The sequence below is a fragment of the Crassostrea angulata genome, chromosome 4, assembly GCF_025612915.1.
Source record: "Crassostrea angulata isolate pt1a10 chromosome 4, ASM2561291v2, whole genome shotgun sequence".
Classification (NCBI taxonomy): domain Eukaryota; kingdom Metazoa; phylum Mollusca; class Bivalvia; order Ostreida; family Ostreidae; genus Magallana; species Magallana angulata.
In genome coordinates, this window is record NC_069114.1 from 29,791,300 (window position 1) to 29,816,144 (window position 24,845).

The 24,845-nt window shown below is 33.3% G+C and overlaps 4 protein-coding genes and 1 pseudogene across 4 annotated transcripts; 4 read left to right on the top strand and 1 right to left on the bottom strand.

The window, feature by feature from the left end:
• The first annotated feature begins 39 nt into the window (after positions 1-39).
• Positions 40-4,948, top strand: LOC128179813 (uncharacterized). The gene is made up of 9 exons (XM_052847431.1): positions 40-338; positions 1,240-1,314; positions 2,055-2,102; positions 2,203-2,257; positions 2,437-2,526; positions 3,374-3,437; positions 3,959-4,025; positions 4,233-4,347; positions 4,455-4,948. The coding sequence occupies exons 1-9, from the start codon at positions 272-274 to the stop codon at positions 4,555-4,557; spliced, it is 684 nt and encodes a 227-aa protein (XP_052703391.1). The 5' UTR covers positions 40-271; the 3' UTR covers positions 4,558-4,948.
• On the bottom strand, positions 4,732-10,464 carry LOC128179802 (EF-hand domain-containing family member C2-like). The gene is made up of 10 exons (XM_052847411.1): positions 10,308-10,464; positions 9,583-9,922; positions 9,107-9,330; positions 8,556-8,912; positions 8,258-8,396; positions 7,795-8,103; positions 7,402-7,595; positions 6,838-7,169; positions 6,401-6,493; positions 4,732-5,218 (listed from the first exon to the last, which is right to left on the bottom strand). Exons 1-10 carry the CDS (start codon positions 10,347-10,349, stop codon positions 5,011-5,013), a joined length of 2,238 nt encoding a protein of 745 aa, XP_052703371.1. The 5' UTR covers positions 10,350-10,464; the 3' UTR covers positions 4,732-5,010.
• Positions 10,465-10,601: 137 nt separating this feature from the next.
• Positions 10,602-16,695, top strand: LOC128179803 (kelch-like protein 2; annotated as a pseudogene).
• A 439-nt stretch (positions 16,696-17,134) lies between these two features.
• On the top strand, positions 17,135-21,170 carry LOC128179809 (uncharacterized). The gene is made up of 8 exons (XM_052847419.1): positions 17,135-17,598; positions 17,690-17,777; positions 17,922-17,960; positions 18,083-18,105; positions 18,327-18,408; positions 18,977-19,036; positions 19,147-19,292; positions 20,498-21,170. The coding sequence occupies exons 1-8, from the start codon at positions 17,353-17,355 to the stop codon at positions 20,762-20,764; spliced, it is 951 nt and encodes a 316-aa protein (XP_052703379.1). The 5' UTR covers positions 17,135-17,352; the 3' UTR covers positions 20,765-21,170.
• A 126-nt stretch (positions 21,171-21,296) lies between these two features.
• LOC128179808 (uncharacterized) lies at positions 21,297-24,388 on the top strand. Its single transcript, XM_052847417.1, has 8 exons — positions 21,297-21,719; positions 21,819-21,915; positions 22,214-22,318; positions 22,743-22,759; positions 22,941-22,989; positions 23,105-23,164; positions 23,453-23,592; positions 23,746-24,388. Exons 1-8 carry the CDS (start codon positions 21,519-21,521, stop codon positions 24,025-24,027), a joined length of 951 nt encoding a protein of 316 aa, XP_052703377.1. The 5' UTR covers positions 21,297-21,518; the 3' UTR covers positions 24,028-24,388.
• The last annotated feature ends 457 nt before the right edge of the window (positions 24,389-24,845 follow it).

Genomic DNA, 24,845 nt, shown 5'->3' on the forward strand with positions numbered 1-24,845 from the left:
GAATCACAAAAAAATGAAGATGAATAAATATTTCAATGAAAATTATCGTAATGTTCGTCTGAGAAATAATTGCATACTGCTAGCGAGCAATTAGATCTACATTTGAGATGGTTACCTAAAAAGACTATGAACTCATTTTTTACAGAAACACCTTCGACAGGGTTGGTGATGTTGGTGAAATTCCATCGAGATCGACAACCATTCAAATATTAATCGGAATCGTGATTTCCTTTATTTACATACTGTATCGTCTGTTTATTTACAAAGACCAATGGCTGGAAATAGTTCGACTTTCCGTGTAGATTTGCTGTTACATAGTCTGAAAGAAATACAGCAAGGTTTTGAAAATGATTTCTTATCATAAATTGTTAATTTGATTTTTTTTTTCATATTTGCCCTTTGGTTACAGAGTTGCCATCGGATTCGTTGTTTGTTTGTATTGAATATACGATATACCATATATGTACATCTGTTTACCAATTTATAATTCCCAATCCTCAAGTTGTCTACTGTAGATCACTTTTATTATTCAAGAAATGTTTTGCCTTGAAAAAGATTAACGTAACGTAACTTTGATTATTTGCGGAATACATGTATGATACATTCGCGAAATTGTAACCGGGAGGTTTGTGCATTGTTTTCTATTATAGGTTGGCTGTGAGAGTTGTTTTAGTGAGATCTTTATTTTGGGCGAGAAAAAGATTGGACAAAATTACGCGAAAATAACGTAAAGCATGTATAATATACCAACAGTATCTAATGTTGAATTGAAAACGTTAACGTTATCTGTACAAGGATACATTTCAAAGTTATCAGTTAGAATGATTCCTAAATCTTGACTAAATTGATTTTTTAAGATATATAAATTACTTCGCCAAACATTGATTTCGTTGATTGAGGGCTGGGCAAATGGGGGTATAATTTACCTTAATTGGTTGATTTTCAAAAATAGGGGGGGGGGGGGTATTCCATTTCTTTAAAACATTGTATATCATCATCTATAGTTGAAATTAGATGCCTCATAAATTGTTTGAGAGTTTTTTAGCCGTAAAATTTATTATTTTAAAAAAGTCCATAGGCTCGCCAAAGACCCCCCCCCCCCCCGGGTCATATGACCCTGTCAACTGCTTATATACAATAACTGTATAAAAATACTGGCATATATATCTAAATTTTATCTTAGACAAACTTATTTATTTTTCAAATGAGAATAAATCAAATTATGGACTTTCTGTTTAGAAAAAAACTGCCTGGAACATAAGCTGGCCGAGAGAAGAAGTCGGAGGAGAGAATTGGAAAATCTACTAGATATAGGTATAAAGATAAACATAGTACAAGTACCGTAGATCTACAGAGCTACATTTGTACATTTGATATGTTGGGACGAACAATCTTTAAATTTTACGTACGAAAGGCTTTTGCGAGTACTTATTGAGTTTTACATGTACTAGTAGATAATTTAGTATTAACTGCACAGGTTGTTGCGCTTAATTTTCATATATATAAGTTCATAAATCTGAATCCGTTAAAGCTGTGAATTTGAAGGAAAAAAATAAACAAATAAACGCACAAATTTAATACTATTTTGATTCGATCTTTAGTTTAAATAATTTATCATTAAAATCCCTTAATCATGATAACCTTTAGCATGTAGTGAATTGTGTATAATTCTTTGGGTATTATGAGGTCATTAAATACGGTCGGGCGTGATCAAATCCAATAACGCTTTAAGGGCTTTATGATAGATTTAATCACACCCAACCGTTTTTGGTTCACTTCATAAAATTCAAAGAATAATTCATTTTTACATTTATATAGTTTTTGTTTAACAAAATTATAGACTTTTGATGTTTTTCATTTTGAATAATTATGCAAAGCCCCGTTTGTGGCATAACAGCTCGTCAATTGCGTCATTGATATAAAGTATTTAACTATATGTTACAAATTTGATTCGTAGTTTTATCACACTCAAAGACACTGGAAAATGTCAGTATATAAAGATTTAAGATATCAAAAATCATCTTATAACTTGATTTGCTGAATCTTTTTTTCAGAGAACAATAAATTCACTCAGATGAAGGAAGGTCATGAAAAATTACAAGGTACGATATATTTTATGACAAACCAGTGCAAGTATTATTTTCTGATATATTTAGGGAAACTAAGAAACAAAAAGATTAAAAATCTCATTATTATATTTAGAAACCATGAAGGTTGCTCAGTTAAAAGAGACACAGACACAGTCGATGGCAAATAGGTAACAAACAGACGAAAATCATACACATCACAAAATGTGTATGTGTATGGCTTAATTTAATGTACAAGTGAGTTTATGTAAATCACACACAATGCAAGTAATTAAAATAACAAATCTGGACCGTTGAGAAGGCAGTTTTGTTAAGTAAGCATCTTGGTGATCGATGTTTTGAATTTCAGACTAGAAGAATCCAATCAACAAAAGAGAAAGAACATTGATGAATTGAACAGAAAATTGTCAGCAGAAAAAGAAAAACAGCTGCAGAATGTGTGAGGAAATGAGATTAATTGATATATCCAAAGCAAAAAAATTGGGGAGGGGGTATTTGTTTTTAACCGTCAACCCGTTTTGTTTTGTGTTGGGTTTTTGTTTTGTCAGCGCAACTCCTTTTAATCCTCTCCACCAAATTTCATTAAAACTTAAAAGGACAAAATGAGTAGACGTGCTTATATCTATACTAGGAAAAAGAATATTTTATTTTTCTTGGGAATTTTCTCATGAATGCGGACTTCCAAGTTTGGCTATTATTGAATTTTTCTTTGCAACAGAATTTCCCGGAACTTTGTTGTTTATAAGGACCGAATGTGTAATTTGTATATTACAGATGATCCCATTCCATTACATTTCTGTGATTCTTTTCATAGTATATGAGAATATAATTTCTTGAGACAACTATGTGCTAGTAAGCATTTATAAGGGAAATTCAAATTCCGTTATTTTCACGTGAATTTTGCTTTTGGAATAGTAGAATATGTGTACAACATAGACAGTTTGTCAACGAAACAACTGAATAACTTTGTAGTTAATACATATACATGTAATACTAGGTGGCGTGGGGTATGCGAACTTTTACAATTTTTTCTTTCATTTTTTTCTGGAAAGCAGGAGTAAACAGTTATTTTTCTTAGAAGAAAATAAATCTCTGTGAAAAACAGCATTATTGATCATTACAGTAATTGCAATTTACATGTAGAGTTATAAGTTTCAAGTTCCATCCATCTGATTAATGCAGGATTTTTCGTTAATTTTGTATGGAAGAAAAAAATCTACACTAGCACTGCCTCTTGTTTAAAAATGTTATGCTCTTTTGATAAAAACGTAAATCTTATATTACAGAGAAAACTTCGAGAAGGAGTTAGCCGACATTGCCAATCAGCTCATGAATGCTAGAACATTTTATGTGAGTTTTTAATCGAAAAAGAATATTGAATTTTCAACATAACCAAAAAAAAAACACTTTTGAACTATTAAATTTCTTTTGTGTTTATTTTTAACTCAAAAAAGAGTTTATATCATTTCTGTATTTTTAAGAAGTAACTTACATGTAGTATTCTTTTTTATGCTGCAGTCCAATACAGCTGTGCGCGTTTGTTTGATATATAGTGTAGACTTAAGATTGTGACTTTATACACCTCACGTGACTGTAGATGTCAGATGTTGTTGTTTGTACTGTACATGAATTTTTGAAACATACCCCGGTAATTGTCTATAAAACAAATTAGCATGTTGGGAAGGTTGTTGGATAATTAATATTCATAATTGTGAAAACATAAACTAAGTTCTGAATTTTGTCATTTAAACTGGAGAGAGACAGTGAATATAGTTTATGAAAGAAATATGCTCATCTGACAATTATGGCACTGGTTTCTCTGTATAAGAACACTTTATGAATCTGACGGTTCATAATTAATCCCATTGCAGGATGACTCCTCTTTGAACAAAGGAATTAGTGAGACAGAATTTTACAAATCTGAATTACAGAACAAAGGTACCCATTTAGACTCTATGTTTAATAAATCTTTAAGTTGCTCATTGTTTGTAGCTTGACTCTATAAAATGTTTCAAAAATCTTAACTTATTTTGATTAAGGGGTAACTTGTTTAATTTTTTTTTGGGGGGGGGGGGGGGTTAATATAATAATCATTTTTACAAAAGACATAATGACTTTTCTGTGGTTTTTTAAAAATTCATTCAGTGGAAAACTGTCAACAAGAACATTTCGACCTCCAGCAACGACTTCAGACCTTGTCAATTAACGACAGAATTACAGACCTACCAGACATTCCAATGGAACTACGAAAAGAAATTTGGTATGTATCATTACTCTTCTTTATATGTACTTGTCAGTACTATTAATTACACAGAGGAAAACCCCAAAACTAGTTAGCTGTATTTTAACCAGGGCTGTATTTTTCAGGGCTTTGTTTAAGGATGAAAACACGGATGCTAAAGATCTCTTGAAAAGGAAAAAAGAATCACTACAACAAATCAGTCAGAAGTTGACAACTTTGAAAGCATAAATTTTATCCTCATTCTAAAGAATCGAGTTCAATACTATATTTGATGTGCAAAGTGACTGTTGTGATTCATTTGTACATATTTTTCAGCCCTTCAGTGGTTAGTCATTAATTTGTATCGATGCAGTCATCAATAGTATTTGAGGACCTAGTTGAATGACAAGTTAAAATATGTACTACATGATTACTCTTTTTATTCACTTTTAAAATGTATTCATTATATACAAAAACTTCATAAACACAGTTCTGTGCTGTTTTCAATGTTATACTGTTAAAACGTTTCTTTGGACGGATTTTTCATCCTTTTCTCAACACAATAAATATATCCAGAAAATTTTGTTTTCTGTTATGTTTATAAAAAAAAAACTCCCTGTATTCAGGGCACATTGATAATTACATATCATTTAACAAGTCTTGTATCACAGTTAAATTGAATAAACTCCTAGCACTTTGTCTTTATGATGAAGACTTTCCCTTTCCAAAGCAATCATCTAGGAGATTCTGATAGTTAATCATGGACACACTTCCTTTTCCTTGTTGTGTACCGACCCAGTTGGGATCAGAGGAGGGTTCATATTGCATGGGGGGCACAGGGCAGTCCCTCCAGTTCATCTGACTGATCAGGTTCTTGTAGGCTACCTCACCTTTCTCTGTGGCAACAGACCTGAAGAAAGCATCAAATAGTTTAGTGAATCAGATAGCTCAGCTATGAATAAGCAACTCTTGCTACAATATTTGGTCATAATATGTTCACTATATTGGTATTATATAGGTATAAGTTGTATTATGATTTTTTGGATAAAGGTTATTAAGTTTCAGTATAGCCTGGAATTTTTATGGAAATTGAATCAAAATTGCAAACTTTAAGGCTTTTTGCTTTTATCCATTCTATATGGTTCAAAAAGGTCAATTGTTTTTCAGAGCCCCCCCCCCTTTTTTTTTTAAATTCAAATTTCTGTTAAATTGTAGCAATTAGATGTATAAGTTTAAGATATTTTTTTAACCTTAATCACAGGTATTTGTTCATGTATTATATGGATTTTTGTATAGATTTTTAATGATAAATCTGCAATGCATGATTGCCATATAATATTACATGTAATATAAAAAGATAGAAATCTGTGTACATGGGGTAAAGAATAGCTTAATTAATTCATCTACAGTTCTCCTGTTGAGTTCTAAACACATGCAAATCATGATAATATTAAAAGTGGAAGGAGTTTTTCTTGGTAAAATCCAATTTTTACATTTTTTAGAAAAAGAATTGCATGATTTTATGATCAAAGTCAGAAAGAAGGATCTTTTTTCACTACAGCTAGATACATGTACTGGTATGACTTGTGTACATATATCTTCTATAAAAGAGAACTGGTTAAACTAAATACAGATGTAATACCCATAGTTATACTCAAACTCCATTTCAAAAGAGATCAATGTTTGGGAATAATGGATAACCATATATGAAATCCTATAAAGAAATTGAGTGGCATTTGCAAACACTATATATGAATATACAAGCATAAAGTTACAAGATAACAGATAAAAGCAATGCCACTGGGTCTATCTATTACAAACAACTGTTAAACATCTGACTTTTTTGTATTTTTTTTTTTTAATTACTACTTTTTACCATTTACATGCACTTTTAACCATGCATATAAATTTATGCCAATCAACTTTTATATGAGTTAACATCATGCATGTGAAGATGAAAATTTTCTATGTCTGCATTTAGTGTTAACAAAATTAACGCACTGGTAAATATTGTAGACCCAGAGACATTACTTTTTAGTTTAATTAAGTACATCAAGCCAGAAGTATTTATACATCCATAAGTAGGACTTACATTGACAATGCAGCTCTCAGGAGGTCATCAGGGAGGGGCACATTGTGAGCACGGAAAATAGTCCTGACAATCTCCCCGTCCAAAAGGCCTTGTCTGTAACAAAGAGGTAAATTATAAATTACGTATACAACGCTACTTGTCATTTTTTTTATGTAAACAATCTGTTTATCATTGATATTTATTCATACTAGCATACTTAAAACATATCATAAATATAGATTCTATGCAAAAAAAAATTCTAAGTTATTGCAAACCTCATCTCTGAGATTTTTTCTTCTTATGAGTCTATGTTATCATGACTGGAACACTAAATTTGTTATAGGTTTTCATTAATATTTATAAAAGAAATAATTGTTGCAAATAAAAGATTAATTGCAGTATCATATTACAAAAGCTAGGAGATCAGTAAGAGTCCTCTAATGATTTGAATAACCTACTTGTCTTTATCATTCTGCATGCAGTCCTCCAACAATTTGCCGAATCCCTCATAGTTTCTCTTTCTAAGTTGCTCCTGTACAATGGCAACCAGTTTCTGGGAGTCAATGGCATCCTCCTGTGTCCTCTGACTGTAGTGGCGGGCCACGGTCATGATCTCTTGATCGCTGATGTTGGGGTCAACTTGACGCAGGAGGGACACCAGCTGGTCGTAGCCTAGGCAACCAAGACCATTAGGATCGTTCTTCATAAAGAAGGAGCGGATCTCGTCTTGATTGCTGCCAACTGCACTGACTAACTTTTGCAAAATGGCATTGATATTGGCTTTGGAATACTGCAAACAGAAATAATAATTGTTTATGCATTGACTTACACAATACTGATAGTCAGATAGTATATTCAAGAGTGTCAGAGGGTAATGATGTATATATTGAGTGATTTCAGTTAAAAAACTATAAATAAATATTGAACTTGTCAGTTTTCAGAATTGCTGCACTTAATTTTACTGAAAAATGCTACTTTTTAAAAGCAAATTTTTATAAAAATAAAAAACATTCTAGACTTACGCCAGGATTCTGTTCCATATATCTAAAGGCATATTCATCAGCATCAATGAGGACAAAAATGTGGCTGTTAAAGTTGACACAAGCACCCACAAAGAGGTCATTTGACAGATAGTACTGGGACATGTCTGTGCTGTAAGGTTGCTGGTTTGGCTTCTTGATTCTTGACCTCTCCAAGAATTTGCCACCAATGATTCCTAAAAAAAGGGAAATAACTCTTTAGCATCCAAATAAACAGAAGTCAATTTTTGATTCTAATGAGTTAAAAGTTTTTCAATAAAGTACGAGTACTGGAATTTAACTGAAATTTTCTGTGCAGTATAAAAAAACAAATCAAATTTTTGTAAATTGTTGTTTTGGAAGAGAAAATAATATATCGGATAGAATTGTATATACCTGAGTTTCTGACAGGAGGCTCGAAAACTGAGATGGTGTCATCAGACAGATAGTAAGAAATGATGAAGCGGCGCTCTTGGTCGATAGGTTTGGTGGTGTTCATGCGAGCCAAGAAACGCAGAACATTGCTGTCCAGCCCACGTCTGTCCTTCTCCATAAACTTGATGAAGTCCCTCTTCGGTGGTTTTGGGAGGAGACCCATGCAGGAGCAGAGTGAATCTTCTTCACTGCCCCATCCATTGTATGGTGGGAACTGGCGGGGTGGGTTTCCAGCTTGGTTCTTTTTGTATTGGACAGATGAGAAATTCTCTAAAAAGTTTAATTTAACATTTTAAATATTCATGCATAAATTAAATTTGCTTTCTCTCTCTCTCTCTCTCTCTCTCTCTCTCTCTCTCTCTCTCTTTTCAACATACAATTTGATGATAAAAACTGTTATAAGAATTTGGGAGATTTTACTTACCAATTCCATACTTTGTATGATAATATTCCTTTGTGAATTCATCAGCATCACAGATAAGAAGTTTCCTTCCCCAGACATTGATTACAGCTCCCAGTGTGAGATCACTGTCCCTGTAGAAATCTGTGTTCACAGCCCCAGTCTAAAAAGAAATTTGCATTTTTTTCAAATGAACTCAAGATTTGAAATTTTATAATAACCATGTATATGTGCTTCTGTCACTAGCTATGCATGCAGCATTACTTTGGGAGAATAGTATAGAAATGAATGTACATATACATGTATTACATATGTAACTTACCTTTAAGCTATCCAAGATGTATCGGCCTCCATGTCCTGTTGGACCAAACACATTAAGTACAGTTCTATCTGTGATCTCTCCCGGCTGCCTGAGGGATTCAATGTTCTTTGGAAGCTTGCCTCGTCTCAGGAACATTGGTGCAGCATCTCTGCCAGAATTGGCAGGAATGACTTCTCGGATCTCAATTGTGTCATCAGCCAAGAAGTAATGAAGCACCATTTCACGAGGATCTCCAAACATATTGTCCGTGTCATCCCAGTAGCAGAAGAATCGCAGGACATGGCGATCATGATCCAAGAACTGCTTCAGGGTGTCATGTTTTTCATATGGTCTGAGTGGTTGCATGCTCTCATCCATCTAAAAAGTATGTATATAATTAAATACTATGAGAAATGAATAAAACCTCATAAGCTAAGAATTGATGGAAAACAATTCTGCTTTGATTTTAACTTTCTTTGATTCAGCTTACATTTTCCTTAATCTACACGTATTTAAGATACCCGCCATAAAGAATCATTTATACAATGTATTCAAGCCCAGATTTAACTTACAGCTTTTCTGTATTTGGTGTATGGATTATCTGGTTTATTCTCAATATCATTGACTCGGACTCCCATTTTTCTAAGGAAGTTCTTTGTGAAGTCATCAGCATTGGTGAGCTTGAAAACTTTGGAGTAGAGGTTAATTTCACAGCCAATATTGAAGTCCTCTGCTGTGTAGTATTCATCATCATTAGGAGCAGGTTTAGGGATTCTGTGTCTCCTGATCAGTGTACCTGTTGTATTCAAACATACATCATCATTGTTTAAAGATTTACTGCACTTCATTATATAGACTTAATGTTTTCTAAGCTTCAATTTCATTAAGGAGGCTGGGTGGTCAACAAAATACCCATCAGATCTAAGAGTTTTCATATATTTTCAGCCTAAACTAATGATTTAGTTACAAAAATATCATATGTTTAAGCTTAGCTACAGCTATCCAGCCCTCTTCAAGACATATAAATGACTCTTGTTTAAGTAATTACCTTGAGGTACTCCACTGTTCTTTTCCCTTGGTTCAATGACCTGAATAGAGTCATCTTCCAAATAGAAATAGACCTTTACGTTGCGGACCCTGTATTGCTCCTCACGCTTCTCGTGCACAGCTTCTTGAAAGTATGCATCAAAACACAAAACCTGTCTGTCAAAAGCCACCCAGGCAGGTAAGTTACTTCCCTCTCCCTTAGGGAAGACTGTGTTTTGTGGTCTAACTTTCTGTCCTCTGAGCAATTCACCACCTATACCTGGCTTATCATTGCCGACCAGCATAGAAACTTCATTTTTGTAGTCAAAGTGGTGTGATTTATGGTATTTTGTTTTACCAAGCTGAAAAGCAAATAAAACATCTAAATACATACAATGAGTTTAATTCTGTTATTGATAAATTTAATAGAAATTCAACACAGTTATGTTTTATAGCATCAGGTTCCAATTTTTCAAAATCACATATTACATTAATATAATTATTAATACATTGAACGTTTTTGAAGTATGTTTTTGGACCAATCTGATTCATAACATCAGTATTTCCATTTTCTGATATTATTTAGCTTCAAACGTTCATCATATTTATGCTCATATTGCAGAGCACATACCATACTGACATAGACATGATAGTCAGTGCATTTGCTAAAATGTTGCTTGTTTAATAACATTTATCCACATAATTCTCAATTATCTGAAGAAATATAAGGTAAAATGAAATACTTACACTGTTGTTAAAAGAGTTTCCCGGGAGAAACGGCAATGCCATTGTTATTTTGTATGTCTTTCCCCGGTTGTACACTACCACCTCAACATTGACTGAAACCAACACAGTGTAGCGTTTACGTGGTTACCAAGGAACACGACCTAGCAATGCCCTTCCGCAGAAATAAATTAAAAAATAATTGCATCTAAATAAATAAATTTAAACGAGAGAAGCACTTTTTATGATCACGTTTAATTTTTAAAGAATATATATCTCAGAAAAAAAATATTTTTTGCATATATAGAGATATTTAACATTCATGAGACAGACTACTCCGCGTACTATTTTTAGGAGGAGGTAACTCCATTTCTCGCTTCCGTTGAAAATAATATTGCAATGGTCACCGATATCATAACTATGTGGTGATCAGAATTCCTTTGATCTTTTTGTCTTTTGAATTTTGCTTGTGGTAAAATAGCATGATGCACCTAAAATCTTCTTAAGGCTCATACATTTATTTCCCTCAGAAAGCTGATGGTAAGTACGATGTTTGGAACATCATAGAGGAAATTCGAAATGATGTTTACATTTTTCAAAGCGTACAAGCGAAGTTGTACACATTTTGATTAACTTTTGCAAATGACAGTAATGTTGTTTCAAATACATGTGTTTTTTTTTCGTATATTATTGTTTAAATAATGGATGTGTTTCACTTACTTTTTTGACATTTAACATGTTTAATTGTGTGTAATATTAAAAAAAAAAAAATCACTTCCTTAAAATATCTAACAATGAATTGAAAAGTCAAGAAAATTTTACATAAATTGCTTTTTCATTTACATGACTTACCAATGTTTAAAAAAAAACCTTAGACCATTGTTATAGTTCTTCATAAATCTTTTCCTTTGTACTAGTGCTACTAAAAACTCATTTAAGCACCACATAATGAAATATTTAGCACCACACAAACATTCGTTGCACCGCAGTTAAATTCACTGCACCTTATTTTCATTTGCCTTTGGAACAAAGGTCTGTTCAGACATCAGTAGTAATTATACCTTGAAAAATGAATAAGAAGTATTAAACAGCTGTTGAATGAATTTAAATATTGTTTACATTTACTTTAAACTAAGGAATTTTCTGTCTGCCATATCAACATAATTGGATGCATTGCAAAAATCAATGTTCCCACATTTTGAACCACGTTTAACTTTAAAGTGAAGGAGAACCTTGACTTCTTTGCTAATAATTCTGCATGTCTCCTGTGTACAACACACAATATTGTATGAAAAGGTGCAGGTTCTAATTTTCGCTTAACCTTGGAGATAAACTTTGGCAAAGATGCTCCTTTTGAATCAGTTAATGAGCACATATTTTCTACTTGTGAGCTATTTTAAAGTCTTTATAAAAGTAACTGTGTAATGTGAGTGTATCCAAAGCTCTAGATTTTAATTAGATTGAAATTCAGAATTAATTAATTTATCATCAGGTTGTAACTGAAGATATATTTTGAAAATTAAGGTATGATTTTATTCTCATATTTTAAAATAATTTCTCTGATTTATCCATCTTTTAAAGTGTAAAGACATTGTGATGTGTAGCTTAGACTTGATCTCTTTCAACAAATATTTCAGGAAAAGATGAGTAGTCCGGATGATGCTCAAAGCACTCAGGATCCTGAGGGAATGCTTGACTCGCAGACTCAGTATGAAGAGTCTCCAAATGACGACAAATTTATAGACAAACAGAGAGCAGTCAATCTCCTGCAGGGATTTTCTAAACTCTACAGAGAAAAAGAGTTTGTGGATGTCACCCTTTGTGTAGATGAGACAGAATTTCCATGTCACAAAAATGTTCTTGCAATATCAAGTCCGTTTTTCATGGCAATGTTTTCTACAAATATGGCAGAGAGTCATCAAGATAAGATTACTTTAAAGGAGTTAGATCCACAAACTATGGGTCTGGTGCTGGACTATATCTACACAGGACAAGTTGTGCTTTCGGAGGAGACTGTTCAACATTTACTTTCCGCTGCCAACAGATTCCAGTTGCTTTCGCTCAGAAGTGGATGTGCTGAATTCATGATGAACCACATCACTGTGTCAAACTGTATTGGAGTGTTCTTTTTCGCTAAAGCTCACGAATGCACAGATTTAGCCACAAAAGCCAAAGAAATTGTGAACAGTAGATTTACTGATTTGTGCAAACATCAGGAGTTTTTATCCCTGCCCTCCGACAAGTTGGTTGAAATCATTAGTGATGATGACATCAATGTGACCAATGAAGAAACTGTTTATGAAGCATGCATGCATTGGCTTATGTCAGACAAAGAAAACAGAATGGCACACTTAATGGAAATAATGAATTGTGTTCGATTTGCCAATATCAGCTCTTACTATTTCTGTGATAGAATTGACAGGAATAAAATACTAAAAGACTGTGAATCCTTGAGAAAAGTTCTGGACACAGTTAGGTATTTTCATATGCTACGCAACAGACAACATGAAATGGACCTGAATCTCATGCCCCGCAAAGGAATGGCCCACGAAACTGGAGTGATGATCATTGCAAATCCTTATACAGAGGAACAGATGAAAAAGTTCAATAGCATGGAGATGCTGTTGCCAAAGACTGGCGAAGTCATTACCATATGTAAACTACCACAAAGTTTATACACACCTGGTTGGTATTAAATTTCAGAAAAATCTTGTAAATCTTACTGTATATCAATTTGGGATTTTGCAGGTGTCACAAAATTTGTGAAAAAGGGGGAAATATGTGACTCTTCTTTTATTTCCCATCAGTCATTTTTGCGATCTAAAAAGTTATTAATGGCGGATATATAATTTCTGCATGTTGTATTCTTTGAGATGTGAAAGTGACTGCAATAAAAGTGAAAGTGTCTGTACATCATCATGAAAATAAAAAGATATACAGTTTTGTGTTGAATCTCTATCAGAAGTAAACGTTACATGTATAAGTATAAAATTTTACAGTTTTTACATCATTTATGTTCAAGGATGTGCTATAACTGGAGATAACCAGATTTATTTGGCGGGTGGATCCATACGTAAGCTGAATTACCGCGGGTCCGTGACGACAGAGGGAGTGTCCAACAGCTTCTACGTCTTTGACCAGATAGAGAAGAGTTGGACCTCCAAAGCAAAGATGAATATGTCCCGGGTCCCAGTTTTCTTTGGTCATTGTTGATGGGTATGTCCATGATATTTTATTGAATGTTATGAATTACAGGCTTTGAGATAAAATATGTGGGGGGGGGGGGGGGGGTTTCAGCCAATTTTTTATGATTGAGCTGTAAAGTAAATTTTCTACCATTTTGGAATAGATCTTCTAATGACTGCTTACATGTATGTATTATGTAAAAGTGTTTCATAAATTGATAACATTTTGATTACGTCAATTTTGTCTTTATTTGCCTTTTCACAATTTTACAATTTATAATTTTAGGTTAAAAAATTTGATATTGAATATTTGCATCTCAATTAGTACCATTAAAAAAATACCAGCACTGAAATGTTGATGCCTATTGAAGTACAATATTTAAAGCTTGGTATCAAATGTTTAGGTACGGTATTCTGAAGTACATTATGGTAGATATTTTAAGTAACAAACAGTTCAATTGCCAGTATTGATCTGTGAAAAAGTAATTCAATTGAATTCATTTCCACAGCTATGCTTTTGCCATTGGAGGTCAAGATGGCTCAGAAATCCTCAGTACAGTAGAACGTTATGACCCACACACCAATGCTTGGATATTAGTGGCTCCCCTAGCAATACCACTGCGATTCATGACCAGCATTAGTCACAGGGGAAAGTTGTATGTCTTTGGTGGAGAAACATGTGAAAAGATCAGCAGAACAGCTTACAGGTACACAATGCTAGTTGTATTTAATAGAGATGAATTGATAATTTAAAGGAAGGTTTTTGAAAAGCTGGATACAAAAGAATATCTCAATTTATGAGGGTTTCTATGTAGATAATGAAACCCAAACTCAAAGCTCATTATAAATGCCAATGAAGAAAAAAATGATCGGGTTTACAAATAAACATTTAAACAAGTTTTATTACATCTATAACAGTAATGTTGTGATTTTCAGTTTTCAGTGATAAACCTGTTAATATGTTTCATTAACATTTCCTAGGTATGATCCAGCTGATGATACTTGGGTGGAGTTACCTCCCATGTCTACATCCAGGGTGTTGGCAGGGTGTGTGATTCACAAGGACAAAATTTATGTCATTGGTAAGTCACCAAATCCTTCAAAACATGTGCACTTGTTTTATGTTCATAAACGGATGACAATAGGGGGATCTGTGGTCCGAGGAAAACAAATAAATTCATAATAGTCTGGAAGACTACAAAAAAAGTATCATGATAGACATAAGAAGTATACAAGAAAGAAAAAATGTTAGCAGAAAAATGTACACAAAAAAATTATGTATTTTGTTGCAGATTTAAATGACATATGTATATATGCATTTATTTTATGTAGGAGGAAATTCAGAATTGAGTGACAAGTGGAAGAAGGAGTTTCTGCCGGAGCATTGTGTGAGTTCTGTGGAGGTGTTTGATCCAGCCACCGATACTTGGAGTGAAGGTCCAGAGCTCCCCAATGCCCTCTGTGGAGCAGGTCAGAAAAAAAGAGTTCCATCTGTTATAAGAATTAATTTCATTTAGTACATGTATTGCTAATGCATTATCTCCCTTGTCCCATACAAATTTTAAAATATTCAGCCACTTTGAATTCAGACTTATTTTATGAATTTTGAGAGTGAAAAAAATGTAAATTATTGATGATTATTATGAAGTTCTTTGAAAAGATTGAAATTTAATTGTATTAATTATTTATTCCAGGGATAGTAAAATACAGCAATACGATTTTGATAGTGGGAGGTGAAGATGACAAGAGTTGGATGGCCGGCCTCTGCTGGCTGAAGGAGGAGAACGGTAGACAGACATGGGTGGAGGGACAGGAACTGCCCACAGTGATGAGCACTTTTGGCTGTGTTGTGGCCAATATTCAGCATGACGTTTACAAATAGCAGGATATTGATTTTTTTTTTGGGGGGGGGGGGGGGGGGGTCCTGTTTAATGCAGGGTTGATCTGACTTTCATACTCAATTTATTACTCCCTACCAATGCAAAATAGCCAATCAATTAAATTCATAAAAAGACAAAATTTGATATAAATTACACCAATTTATTCAGTTTGTCTTGATTTAAACCAACTTTTGTTTTGGCTAATTTTATTTCTAGATTAAGCAATTATAAACTTGTTCCTTGCTTCTAATTTTCTGTTGGACACCATGTAGCTATAGATAATGTCACGTAAATATGAGCTTCACAAGGTTTTTCAGAAATATTTCTGAATTTCCATGAACCTTTTGAATTTTTCTGGCATACAAAGAAAAGTTGGTTTACAGTGTTTTATTTTTTTTTTTTATATATAATAATGTACTAAAAATACCTGTAGTTGATGCTGATTTGTTTGGCTTCAGGTTATATTATTATTTAAGATTGACAGAAACAAAATTTAGAAAAAAGCTCCTTTATTGTTCTGTGAAGGATAGGTTATGCTCTGATTTTAATTTATAAGCATGCTCTCTCTCTCTCTTTCTCTCTCTCTCTCATTTTTAAACTTAACACATCAATTTTAGCGTCTTTTTTCTTTGAAAAAATATACAATATTAACTGGCTTATTAAAACCACATGTTTATGTTTTTTTATCGTTTAGGATTTTCTAGTCACAAAAGATCTTGGAGTTGCTAGCTCTGCAAGATCTCATTTTATGTTTTTTGGATGAATTTTGTTTTTGTCTGTGGATTATTATCTTCAAATACTGCCACTGACTGTATTTTTCGTGATGTAGATGCTGGGAATATTATAATATACCGTTTCAAACATGTGTACTTATCCTAAAGGTAGTTAAAGTTTGAGGTTTCAAAAAAGTGATTGGAGAAAGTTCCAAGTTCAATGCAATGTAAAAAAAAAATTGAATTCAAGCTGATCCAAAAGTACAAGATTTTAAATTTTGGTATGTGATTTGCAGAATGAAGAAAATACAATGTACATGTCAAGAATATACATTGATGTGTAAAGTTAAGATTGGCAGTGAGATATTAAAGAAAGTTATATGTGTATTTAAAAGTTTTTAAATTGATCACCTCAGTTCACTATAGAAAAGTATTATAGCAGGGTACCGGTATTTTTTTTATAATGCATATGATGCAATGTTGAACAATGAACAATGGGCTTCCTATAATATAATTGTATTGCTCTCGTGGAGTGTGTGATTTGTTCTGCCATTTTGTTTTATACACTGTATTATATGGACCAAGCTCACCATGGAGTGCAATCTAGAAATAAAGACAGATTATTAAAGATGTTCTACTTATCTTATTGATTTATTTAATATATATGATAGTGTTGATGGAACGGGACTTGAATTTAGGTCCATAATCAGCGACGAGGGATCCCTAAGATATTCAGTCACTGTCTGTTTTGCGTGTTGCTTTGAATCCAAACAAATATTTGAAGTCTAACCTTTACTGTAGTGTAAAGAGGCAGTTTTATTACTTAAACGAAAACATTACGAAGTAATCGTGCATTACTACGTCAAGTACAATCAGTGGAGATTGTAGTTGAAGCAACCGCTCCGATAATAACAAACTTGCGAAGATTAAATAAAAACTGGACATACTATGGCATCTGTTGATATATTGCATCTGTCTGATGTAATGCCAAAGTGGACTTTCCGGCAAACCTTTTGACACAAAGGAACATTTCACAATCTCTGCACGGATTGACCGCTACTACCTAGCCTCACTGTTCTCCAACCTCGCCTCGTATCCGCGCGCGATTGTTCCGTGGTTTCTCCTTAATCTCGCCAACGCTTCAATTTGCACATCCCTTGGTCTCCGTATATATACTAAATATTTATCTACATCGACGCTATTCATTATCAGCTCGTAATATTGACACTCTACATAAATGGAAAAGTGAAATTTATTTACTGAAAAAAGATACTAGAAAAGTAGGAAAAAAATGGCCATTTGTAAGTCTTTTTCTAGTATCAAAATTACTGATGCTTGCAATGAAGAGAAGCAAACTACGAAATCGTCAAGGTTTCCAAAAGCGAGTGCAGCGTTCTGTGTGATTTGCTTAGGGATCTGTGCTTTTATTCTTGTTTTATATGTTAAGACGACATACCAGCTACAGAACTTGATGGAGCAAGTCAGCAATCTCAGCACACGGTTACAGAATGCTGAAAAGTACCAATGGAACAACACGGTATGACAAATTCTTTGTGTGGTAAATTTTTTAGACTGTTGTCTTCGTAAGTAATGAACTAATTTTATTTCATTGTATGTGCATATTGCAGGACGCTTTACTTTCTTTTGAAAGAATGCTTAATGAAACAAAGAGCGCCAGGGCCATTGACTACCACGACAATACACAAATTAACAGAGGTATAACTTTTACAGTGTCATTAAAAAAAATATTCAATATTCCCTATATAAAGAGTAATAATCAACGAAATGAATGATGAAATTAAAGAATTATGATTATTTTTATGTATTGCTTAATAATGTTTGTTTATTATTTCAAATCAGGAGGACACGGATTAAAAAGGTTTTTGTCAGGATTTTCAAGTAAGAAATTTACATGTATAAATCGATTTCGTTTTGTAGATATATGAAACCAAAACTGCATACTAATTAACTGTCGTTAATGGTGACAATTTTATTAAGCATGCTCTATTTAACATTTTTAGATATGGAACTTTTAAGTAAAAACGTAAGTATTATGACATTTATCAAATTTAAAAGTTTAACAATGAACTAAGCTAAATGATATATGCATTGATTATATAACTTTCATATCTGTTGATAAAACATCGCGTTCATAAAGTGGATTTTTTTTCTTAAAATAAAATCTAAAATGTTTGGTAAATATTACATCATATATATTAGAACCAAAGATATTACTGTCAATTTGAACGTCTGTCATTTTTGTAGCTTGATTCTGGGGTGACCGCTGTTCACTACATTCCACATGAGTACAAAGACATATCCCAATATAACAACATCAAATGCTCAGGTGATAAAAAAAATCATATGTCTAATAGTTAATTTGTATATACGTACTTCTGTAGATGGTATAATTAAGTATTAAGTTTCAGTACATTAAAACTAGGACATCTCCCTTTTGAACTCGATCTCACTTTTTTTACTGTATATTCTCTTTGTCACGTAAGAAAGACTGAGATTGAAAGCGAGTTAAAGTTTTACAGTAATGTAGCGCAGCATCAGTTACATGTACATGCAAGTAGAATTTTAAAGAGAACTGTATACTGTGGTTTCATTAATATTCAAGGGTATCAATTTTCGTGCATAAAGTGAAAATCACAGTTTCAAGGATACGTAAATTAGTGGCCAATGACCCTATCAATACAAATTGTTACTAGAAAATGCACTTCAATGAACATTGAAATTCATGGTTAAACTTAAAAACGAAATCCACGAAAATTGGTATTCAACGAATATTCATGAAACCACAGTATGTAAATAAGGGATTCCATGTTTCTGTCAGAAATTTTTATGAAATGATGCCATGAATGATATTGCGCTATAATATTTGTAACGCTTCTATTTTGTTGTTTGTAAAGGTTCCTGTTGTCATGTCTGGTCTGGAACCTTCTGTGCAAACCAAACGTTTTTGCTGAATGGTAAGTCAATCTATAGTTATCCGATTCTATTCTGGAAGTACCATTCGTGATTCTCTCCCTACCATCTCTTTGCCTGTCAATGTTAAGTCACCAGCTTCTGCATACTGTAGATCCTTTACACGGGGTCCAGTTCTTCACTTCGTCGCCGTGGATGACGTCACAGCACATCGAGGAAGTGGAGCCTTTGGTACAGAATCAGACAGATACAAGCTCATTCTCTGTCACTAAGTCAGGTCTCCATCTCCTGTATCTGAACGTAAGATAACGATTTACCTACTGGTCTTCATATGCACCCTCCCAATGTTTGATGCAGCTTAGCTTGCATGCATGCAATCAGATATTTTTTTGTGAATTCTTATAAACCACGATTTCCTTTATTTTGATTTTCTATAGGATACAAATTAGGAAGGTACTTTGAAAAATATCTTAGTATACGTTAATTTCTTGAATCTAAAATATTCAGCTGCTTAAAATTATATATATATATATATATATATCAATGCTTGTTTTGTTTTTAGAATTATTTCAAAAGTATATATATGTATTAAGAAAGGGCATCAAAAAGTTCATGTCTGCCCCCAAAAAAGTAAATGATAACTTAATCAACATCATGATGTTGATATACGATTGAGTCAATATTTGATTGTTGTATACGTGTATTGTGATAAATATTTCACTTTGTTTATTTTGACGCTTTTATCTGTCAAATTCGTAGAAAGTTGCACGTGTCACGATAACGCGATTGATATGTCTCTGGTTGTCCAAGGTCAATAAACATGCATCTTTTTGAAAAGGTTTTGTTGCATCATGGCAAATCGTTAACCTTGTTCCGTCAAATCTCCACGGTTCATACTTCATCATATAATTTCGTTTGTCTTGTGAATTTCTGGCAAAGAGTTTGGGAAAAGAGTCATGTATCTGTATTTCTTCACAGCATACTGGTACTGTCATCTTCTTTTATACTGTACCCTATTCTCTGTACCAGTCATGCACATTTGCACTGTTTCCCAGTATTTAAAAAGATAATGTTATCCTCCCCATACCCCATGAGAGTCATACACGTTACTGATGTTCTGTCAAATCAACGAAGGGCCTGTATATGATTTTCAAATCACTTAGAACCATTTCTACAAGAGCTTTGACTTTTGGTAGTTGTGTCCTACAGCAATCTTACGTAGGCATGTCTATTGAATTGCTGGCCATTCAGCTATTACTCTTTAAAACACGATGTAACGCCAATTCGTCCTCTAATATTCTGGGACGTTTCGCTCTCAAGATATCTAATTGTCATTCAACAATAGGTATCAAATTTCAGTTATGCACGTTTTATTTACAGCATTGCATTTCAACACAGTTCAGTGCCTACCCTATATTCGTGAACAAAAATACCCGTGTCATACTCTCCCTATAACAAAAATGCACGTATTTCACTTGTTTTAACGCCAACTCGTATCCGTGTAGATTCTGGTACAAGCCACTAAATCCTCACACGACATTGCCATCTACATTGACGGCACCAGGAAGCTGGACTGCCGTGAGAGCTTGGATTATGTTAGGTCGGACCCTTCCAACCCGTACATGTTCTCCAAAGGCAAAACTTGCAGTGTGTCAGGGGTGTTCTTTCTACAACGGAGTAGTGATCTCTCCATCCGAATCCTCACATCTCAGACTGCAGTCATTCTGAAACCTGAAAATACCAACTTTGGTGCAATATTACTCAAGACATGAAGCAAACGCCTTAGTTTGCTTGTAAAATATAACATAATTTGTTTATTGATTGTGTCAATAAAAAACTCTTGCTTATGAAATAAAACTTGGAAAAACAATTTTTCTGAAATAAACTAAATAAACTTTCAGCACGGTGTACTTAATATATAGGTTTTATTCGAATAATACAAAATTTACAACGGTACTGTGTAATGCATGTGTATCTAAGCGCCTAAATATGCACATCTTTGCAAAATCAATGTTTGCTATTTCATTTCTCTTAATGTTTCACCTGTACAGGTATATAACTCCTGCCTATTTATGTGTATTGACGTAGGTATATTTAAATTCACGGGATCACAACGATGCGTACGTTTGTAGTGCATGTTTATCAAAATATGTAAATATTGTTATCATAAATACACTCCAATTACCCCAAGGCCATTTGTTTAATTAGGAATAAGTTTAAACTAGCTGCAAAGAAAGAACTATACACTTGTGACCTAGTTTATAAAGATATAAGTTTATTATTTGATAATTGACTATACGACACTGAACAGGGTCATATGGTTGACCGGAATTCTGCGAATCGAGGACTTGGTTCCCGTTACAGCACAGGAAGTATTCCCTATCTCTAGCGCTTCCCGGGAAAAATATCCAGCTCCTGTAAGGATAAAATATGTGGAAAAGAATAAATTTCAATGGATCGTAATTCTGGACACACTTGCTTTTTACTCGGCCGCTTTAAAGTGTGCAGGTCGTGCATTTCTTGAAAATGTCTGACACGAAAAAGAAAGTTGAACTTTTTTACGCTGGTTTCTATGTATCAAACATCGCAAAATGCGCGCTTTTTATCTTTTGTTTTGTGTACTTTGTCTGGTCTGCCTACGAAATATCAACGTTAAAAAGCGAATTAAAGGATCTTTCGAAAGTTGTAGCGTCCATTTCTCCTGGAGGCAAGGAAGTTTCAAAGTCTGTAAGTAAACAAACAATGAAAAGTACCAAAAAAATTTTTTTTTTCTTTAAACTAATTTTTTTACTTTATTCTTTTGTACTATGAAGGTATTTATTTCAGTTTCAGCGTTCTCCCAGTTCCTTTGTATCATTGAGTCGTACTGTTCAGGTCACTGAGGAGTTAAGAAGGATTCGACTGAAACGAGGCATCGAAAAACGTGAGTTTTTTTTTTAAGTAGGAGCAGGTAATCAAAGCATATGCATATCTTATAAAAAATATGCACATCTTAAAATATATTTGAAATCCTAATTCATTATCATTTTCATTGCTGTAACATAGTTTAAATATCGATTAGCAAAATTGGAGGATATAACTAAAATGCAAGTGAAAATAACTCCGAGCATGATTGATAAAGAGGACCCGAGGATCGGGAACCTTTTGTATAAATCTGACTGATGAAAGGGGACCTCTTGTATAGATGTGACTGATGAAAGTGATCTAATTTTTCTTCAAAGAAAAGAAAAAGAGAAGGAGACAGAAAGGAAAAAAGCGAAGAAGATGTAAATGTCCTCCAGGGCCTGCTGGTCCCCAAGGTCCTCGTGGTGAAAAAGGGGATACTGGTAAGCCTTCCTCTGTCTGTCTGTCCGTCTGTCTGTCTGTCTGTCTGTTGTGCTAATAAAAGTTTGAATAAATGTTTAGCTTTCAATTTATTAAGCTATGAAAAATAGATAGAAAGGTAATCAAATAACTGAATAAAAATGTCTTGAATATGCATGAAGTTGTAAATTTAAAAGGATGAACATACATAGTTGAACCAATTTCCTGGCCTTAATATATGTAAATGTTAGGATTTAGCTCATTTTATACGTGCTGGACCTTTCTTGTCAACATATGTGCTTCGTATATGCACCAATTTAATTTTTGTATATTTTACATGAAACTGCCTAGTGATCCTGCTTGATTAAATATGTTGTCTTGTTTTGAAATGATCTGGAAAATAAATGAATTAGCATTAGTGAATTTTTTTGTTTTCTTTTATTGTAGGTTTGCCCGGTGCAGCTGTAAGTAAAGTACATTAAGTATCCTTCATCTTTTTACTCACTGACTGTAGTCAGGACTTCTTGATTTTTTGGTACTATTACATATATTGCTTTTAAAATTCACCAACTAATTCCATATCTAATACTACAAGTATTCAATTATTACAAAAATTTATTAATGCAATGTTTCCTCAAATTTTAGTGCTCCGCAAGAGCTGCCCATTTTGTGACTACTCCTCCCAAAGCAAATGGTAAGTACTCCTTTTTCATAATGAAATTTCGATCAGAGGATTTAGACATTTGTTCCGTTATCGTGTGTTGGGCTGCAACTGTCAGTTTGTTTCCTACTTTGAACACTTATTGCAGATTGTATCTTAGAGGAATTCAAAGTTTATTGTCCCGGGAACAGAACTTTCTGGAGTGCAAGTGAGTACAATAATTCAATGCCAGTGTATTTCAAATATGATAATGCAATTAGATTTAATTACACTCATAAACAAATGAACTAAAGTAATAATGTATGAAATATACATCCTATAATAGTTTGAAGATAAATATGTTTATATCGATTTGTTAAATACATTTTTCTTCCAAAAAATGCAATATGACAGGTAATTATTAAGGAGACAATCTTAATTCAACAGTTCCAAATTTTTTGTTTTGGATGATCATTGTCAATTTGTTATTATTATAAAGCGAAACATTTAATTGTAGACAAGTCCGAACCTATACCATACTTTCAAGAAGCTAGATGGATGAAATATAAAATAAACAATTCAATACTGAAAATAAGATCTGACAAAGGCAACTCCTTCGAAGTTCTTCAGTCGGGACTTTATCTAATGTATGCCCAGGTAATACAATCTTGTATATATACATCTCAAAAGAGACACCAATGAAAACGTGTTAACGTTCTTATTATGAGAATAAAGTCAAAGTTTGTTATAAGTGTATTGAGTTCATTTTATGTGTGCATTGAACCATATTTTTTAAAATGATGATTACAGATAGAGAAATTCACAAAGGATCCCCGCGAGTTCTTCGGACTATTTGTCACGGACAAAACTGATTCGAACGAAAAACGAGTGTTTCACTGTGCTGATAGCATTGACAGTTACGAACACAGTGACATTTCTGTTTTCTTCAATTCGAAGGAAAAGACGTGCAATATGATGGGTTTGCAATATTTGGAAAAGGGTGACATACTTCGACTGAAAGTAGTTACATCGAACACGGCTGTTACCATTAGCCAGGATAAAACTTTCTTTGGCGCAGTTTTGTTCTCATGATTTGATTAGTTTTGAACCCCAAGTTTGAAGGAACAGAGAAGGAAAGGGTAGTTTCCAATGATGACTACCGATAAACAATAACATATCGTTGGATATATTTTTCTTTTTTTTTTATTTCAAAACTATTTCGATTGGGGGTCAAAGTCGTGTAAATATTAACTTTACTTGATCTCATGTGAGTGTATTCTGTGATAAAAAGAAAAAGTGAATTAAGAAGTGTTTGATACGGGTTCTGGTGAATGATATATATTTTACTGTGCAAAGAAATATCCATGTTTTTGTTTTCTTATTGAAAATCTTCTATTATGGAAATCTTATGAATACACGACTGTTATATTTCAATTAAAAGAAAAATAATAGATTTGTTTGTTTTGTCAGCGTGAATTAATGTTTAGGGGATTAATGAATTATTGATACAAAAATCTTCATTAAAAAGAAAGTGTTACTCAATTGCATGGAGTGAAGCAAAATGTTACTCAATTGCATGGAGTGAAGCAAAAACAAACGAAGTGAAATTAAGCAATTAGGCACACAAATTTTCACCATCTACTCTTTCGACGGATAGTTTCAATTTAATATCAAATAGTAAAATTTGTATATCCTTATGGCGAATTAAGTGATTTTAAAGACACATGGGGCCCTGAAAAAGCAGATTAAAAAATAAGTGTTTAAACTTCAAGTTTGATGGCGATATTTCTTTAACACACAATTTATTCCTTTTTTTTTTAAAAATCGCAGTTATGCATAAACTATTAGGAATTTCCCATAATTGATAGTGATGCATGTTGGACTAATGCCAACTTGACAACATTCCAAAT

Bases quoted from the DNA above. Each gene is read 5' to 3' on its own strand.
- LOC128179813 (XM_052847431.1), top strand. From the start codon at position 272: ATGGCTGGAAATAGTTCGACTTTCCGTGTAGATTTGCTGTTACATAGT. The intron at 1,315-2,054 runs GTATAAAGATAA...TCTTTTTTTCAG, and splicing joins GGAAAATCTACTAGATATAG to AGAACAATAAATTCACTCAG. The intron at 2,103-2,202 runs GTACGATATATT...TATTATATTTAG, and splicing joins AGGTCATGAAAAATTACAAG to AAACCATGAAGGTTGCTCAG.
- LOC128179802 (XM_052847411.1), bottom strand. From the start codon at position 10,349: ATGGCATTGCCGTTTCTCCCGGGAAACTCTTTTAACAACAGT. The intron at 8,913-9,106 runs GTAAGTTAAATC...CATACTTTTTAG, and splicing joins ACACCAAATACAGAAAAGCT to ATGGATGAGAGCATGCAACC. The intron at 8,397-8,555 runs GTAAGTTACATA...ATTTCTTTTTAG, and splicing joins ACATCTTGGATAGCTTAAAG to ACTGGGGCTGTGAACACAGA.
- LOC128179809 (XM_052847419.1), top strand. From the start codon at position 17,353: ATGGCCATTTGTAAGTCTTTTTCTAGTATCAAAATTACTGATGCTTGC. The intron at 18,106-18,326 runs GTAAGTATTATG...TCATTTTTGTAG, and splicing joins TGGAACTTTTAAGTAAAAAC to CTTGATTCTGGGGTGACCGC. The intron at 19,037-19,146 runs GTAAGTCAATCT...TGCATACTGTAG, and splicing joins CCAAACGTTTTTGCTGAATG to ATCCTTTACACGGGGTCCAG.
- LOC128179808 (XM_052847417.1), top strand. From the start codon at position 21,519: ATGTCTGACACGAAAAAGAAAGTTGAACTTTTTTACGCTGGTTTCTAT. The intron at 21,720-21,818 runs GTAAGTAAACAA...TATTTATTTCAG, and splicing joins GCAAGGAAGTTTCAAAGTCT to TTTCAGCGTTCTCCCAGTTC. The intron at 23,593-23,745 runs GTAATACAATCT...TGATGATTACAG, and splicing joins TTTATCTAATGTATGCCCAG to ATAGAGAAATTCACAAAGGA.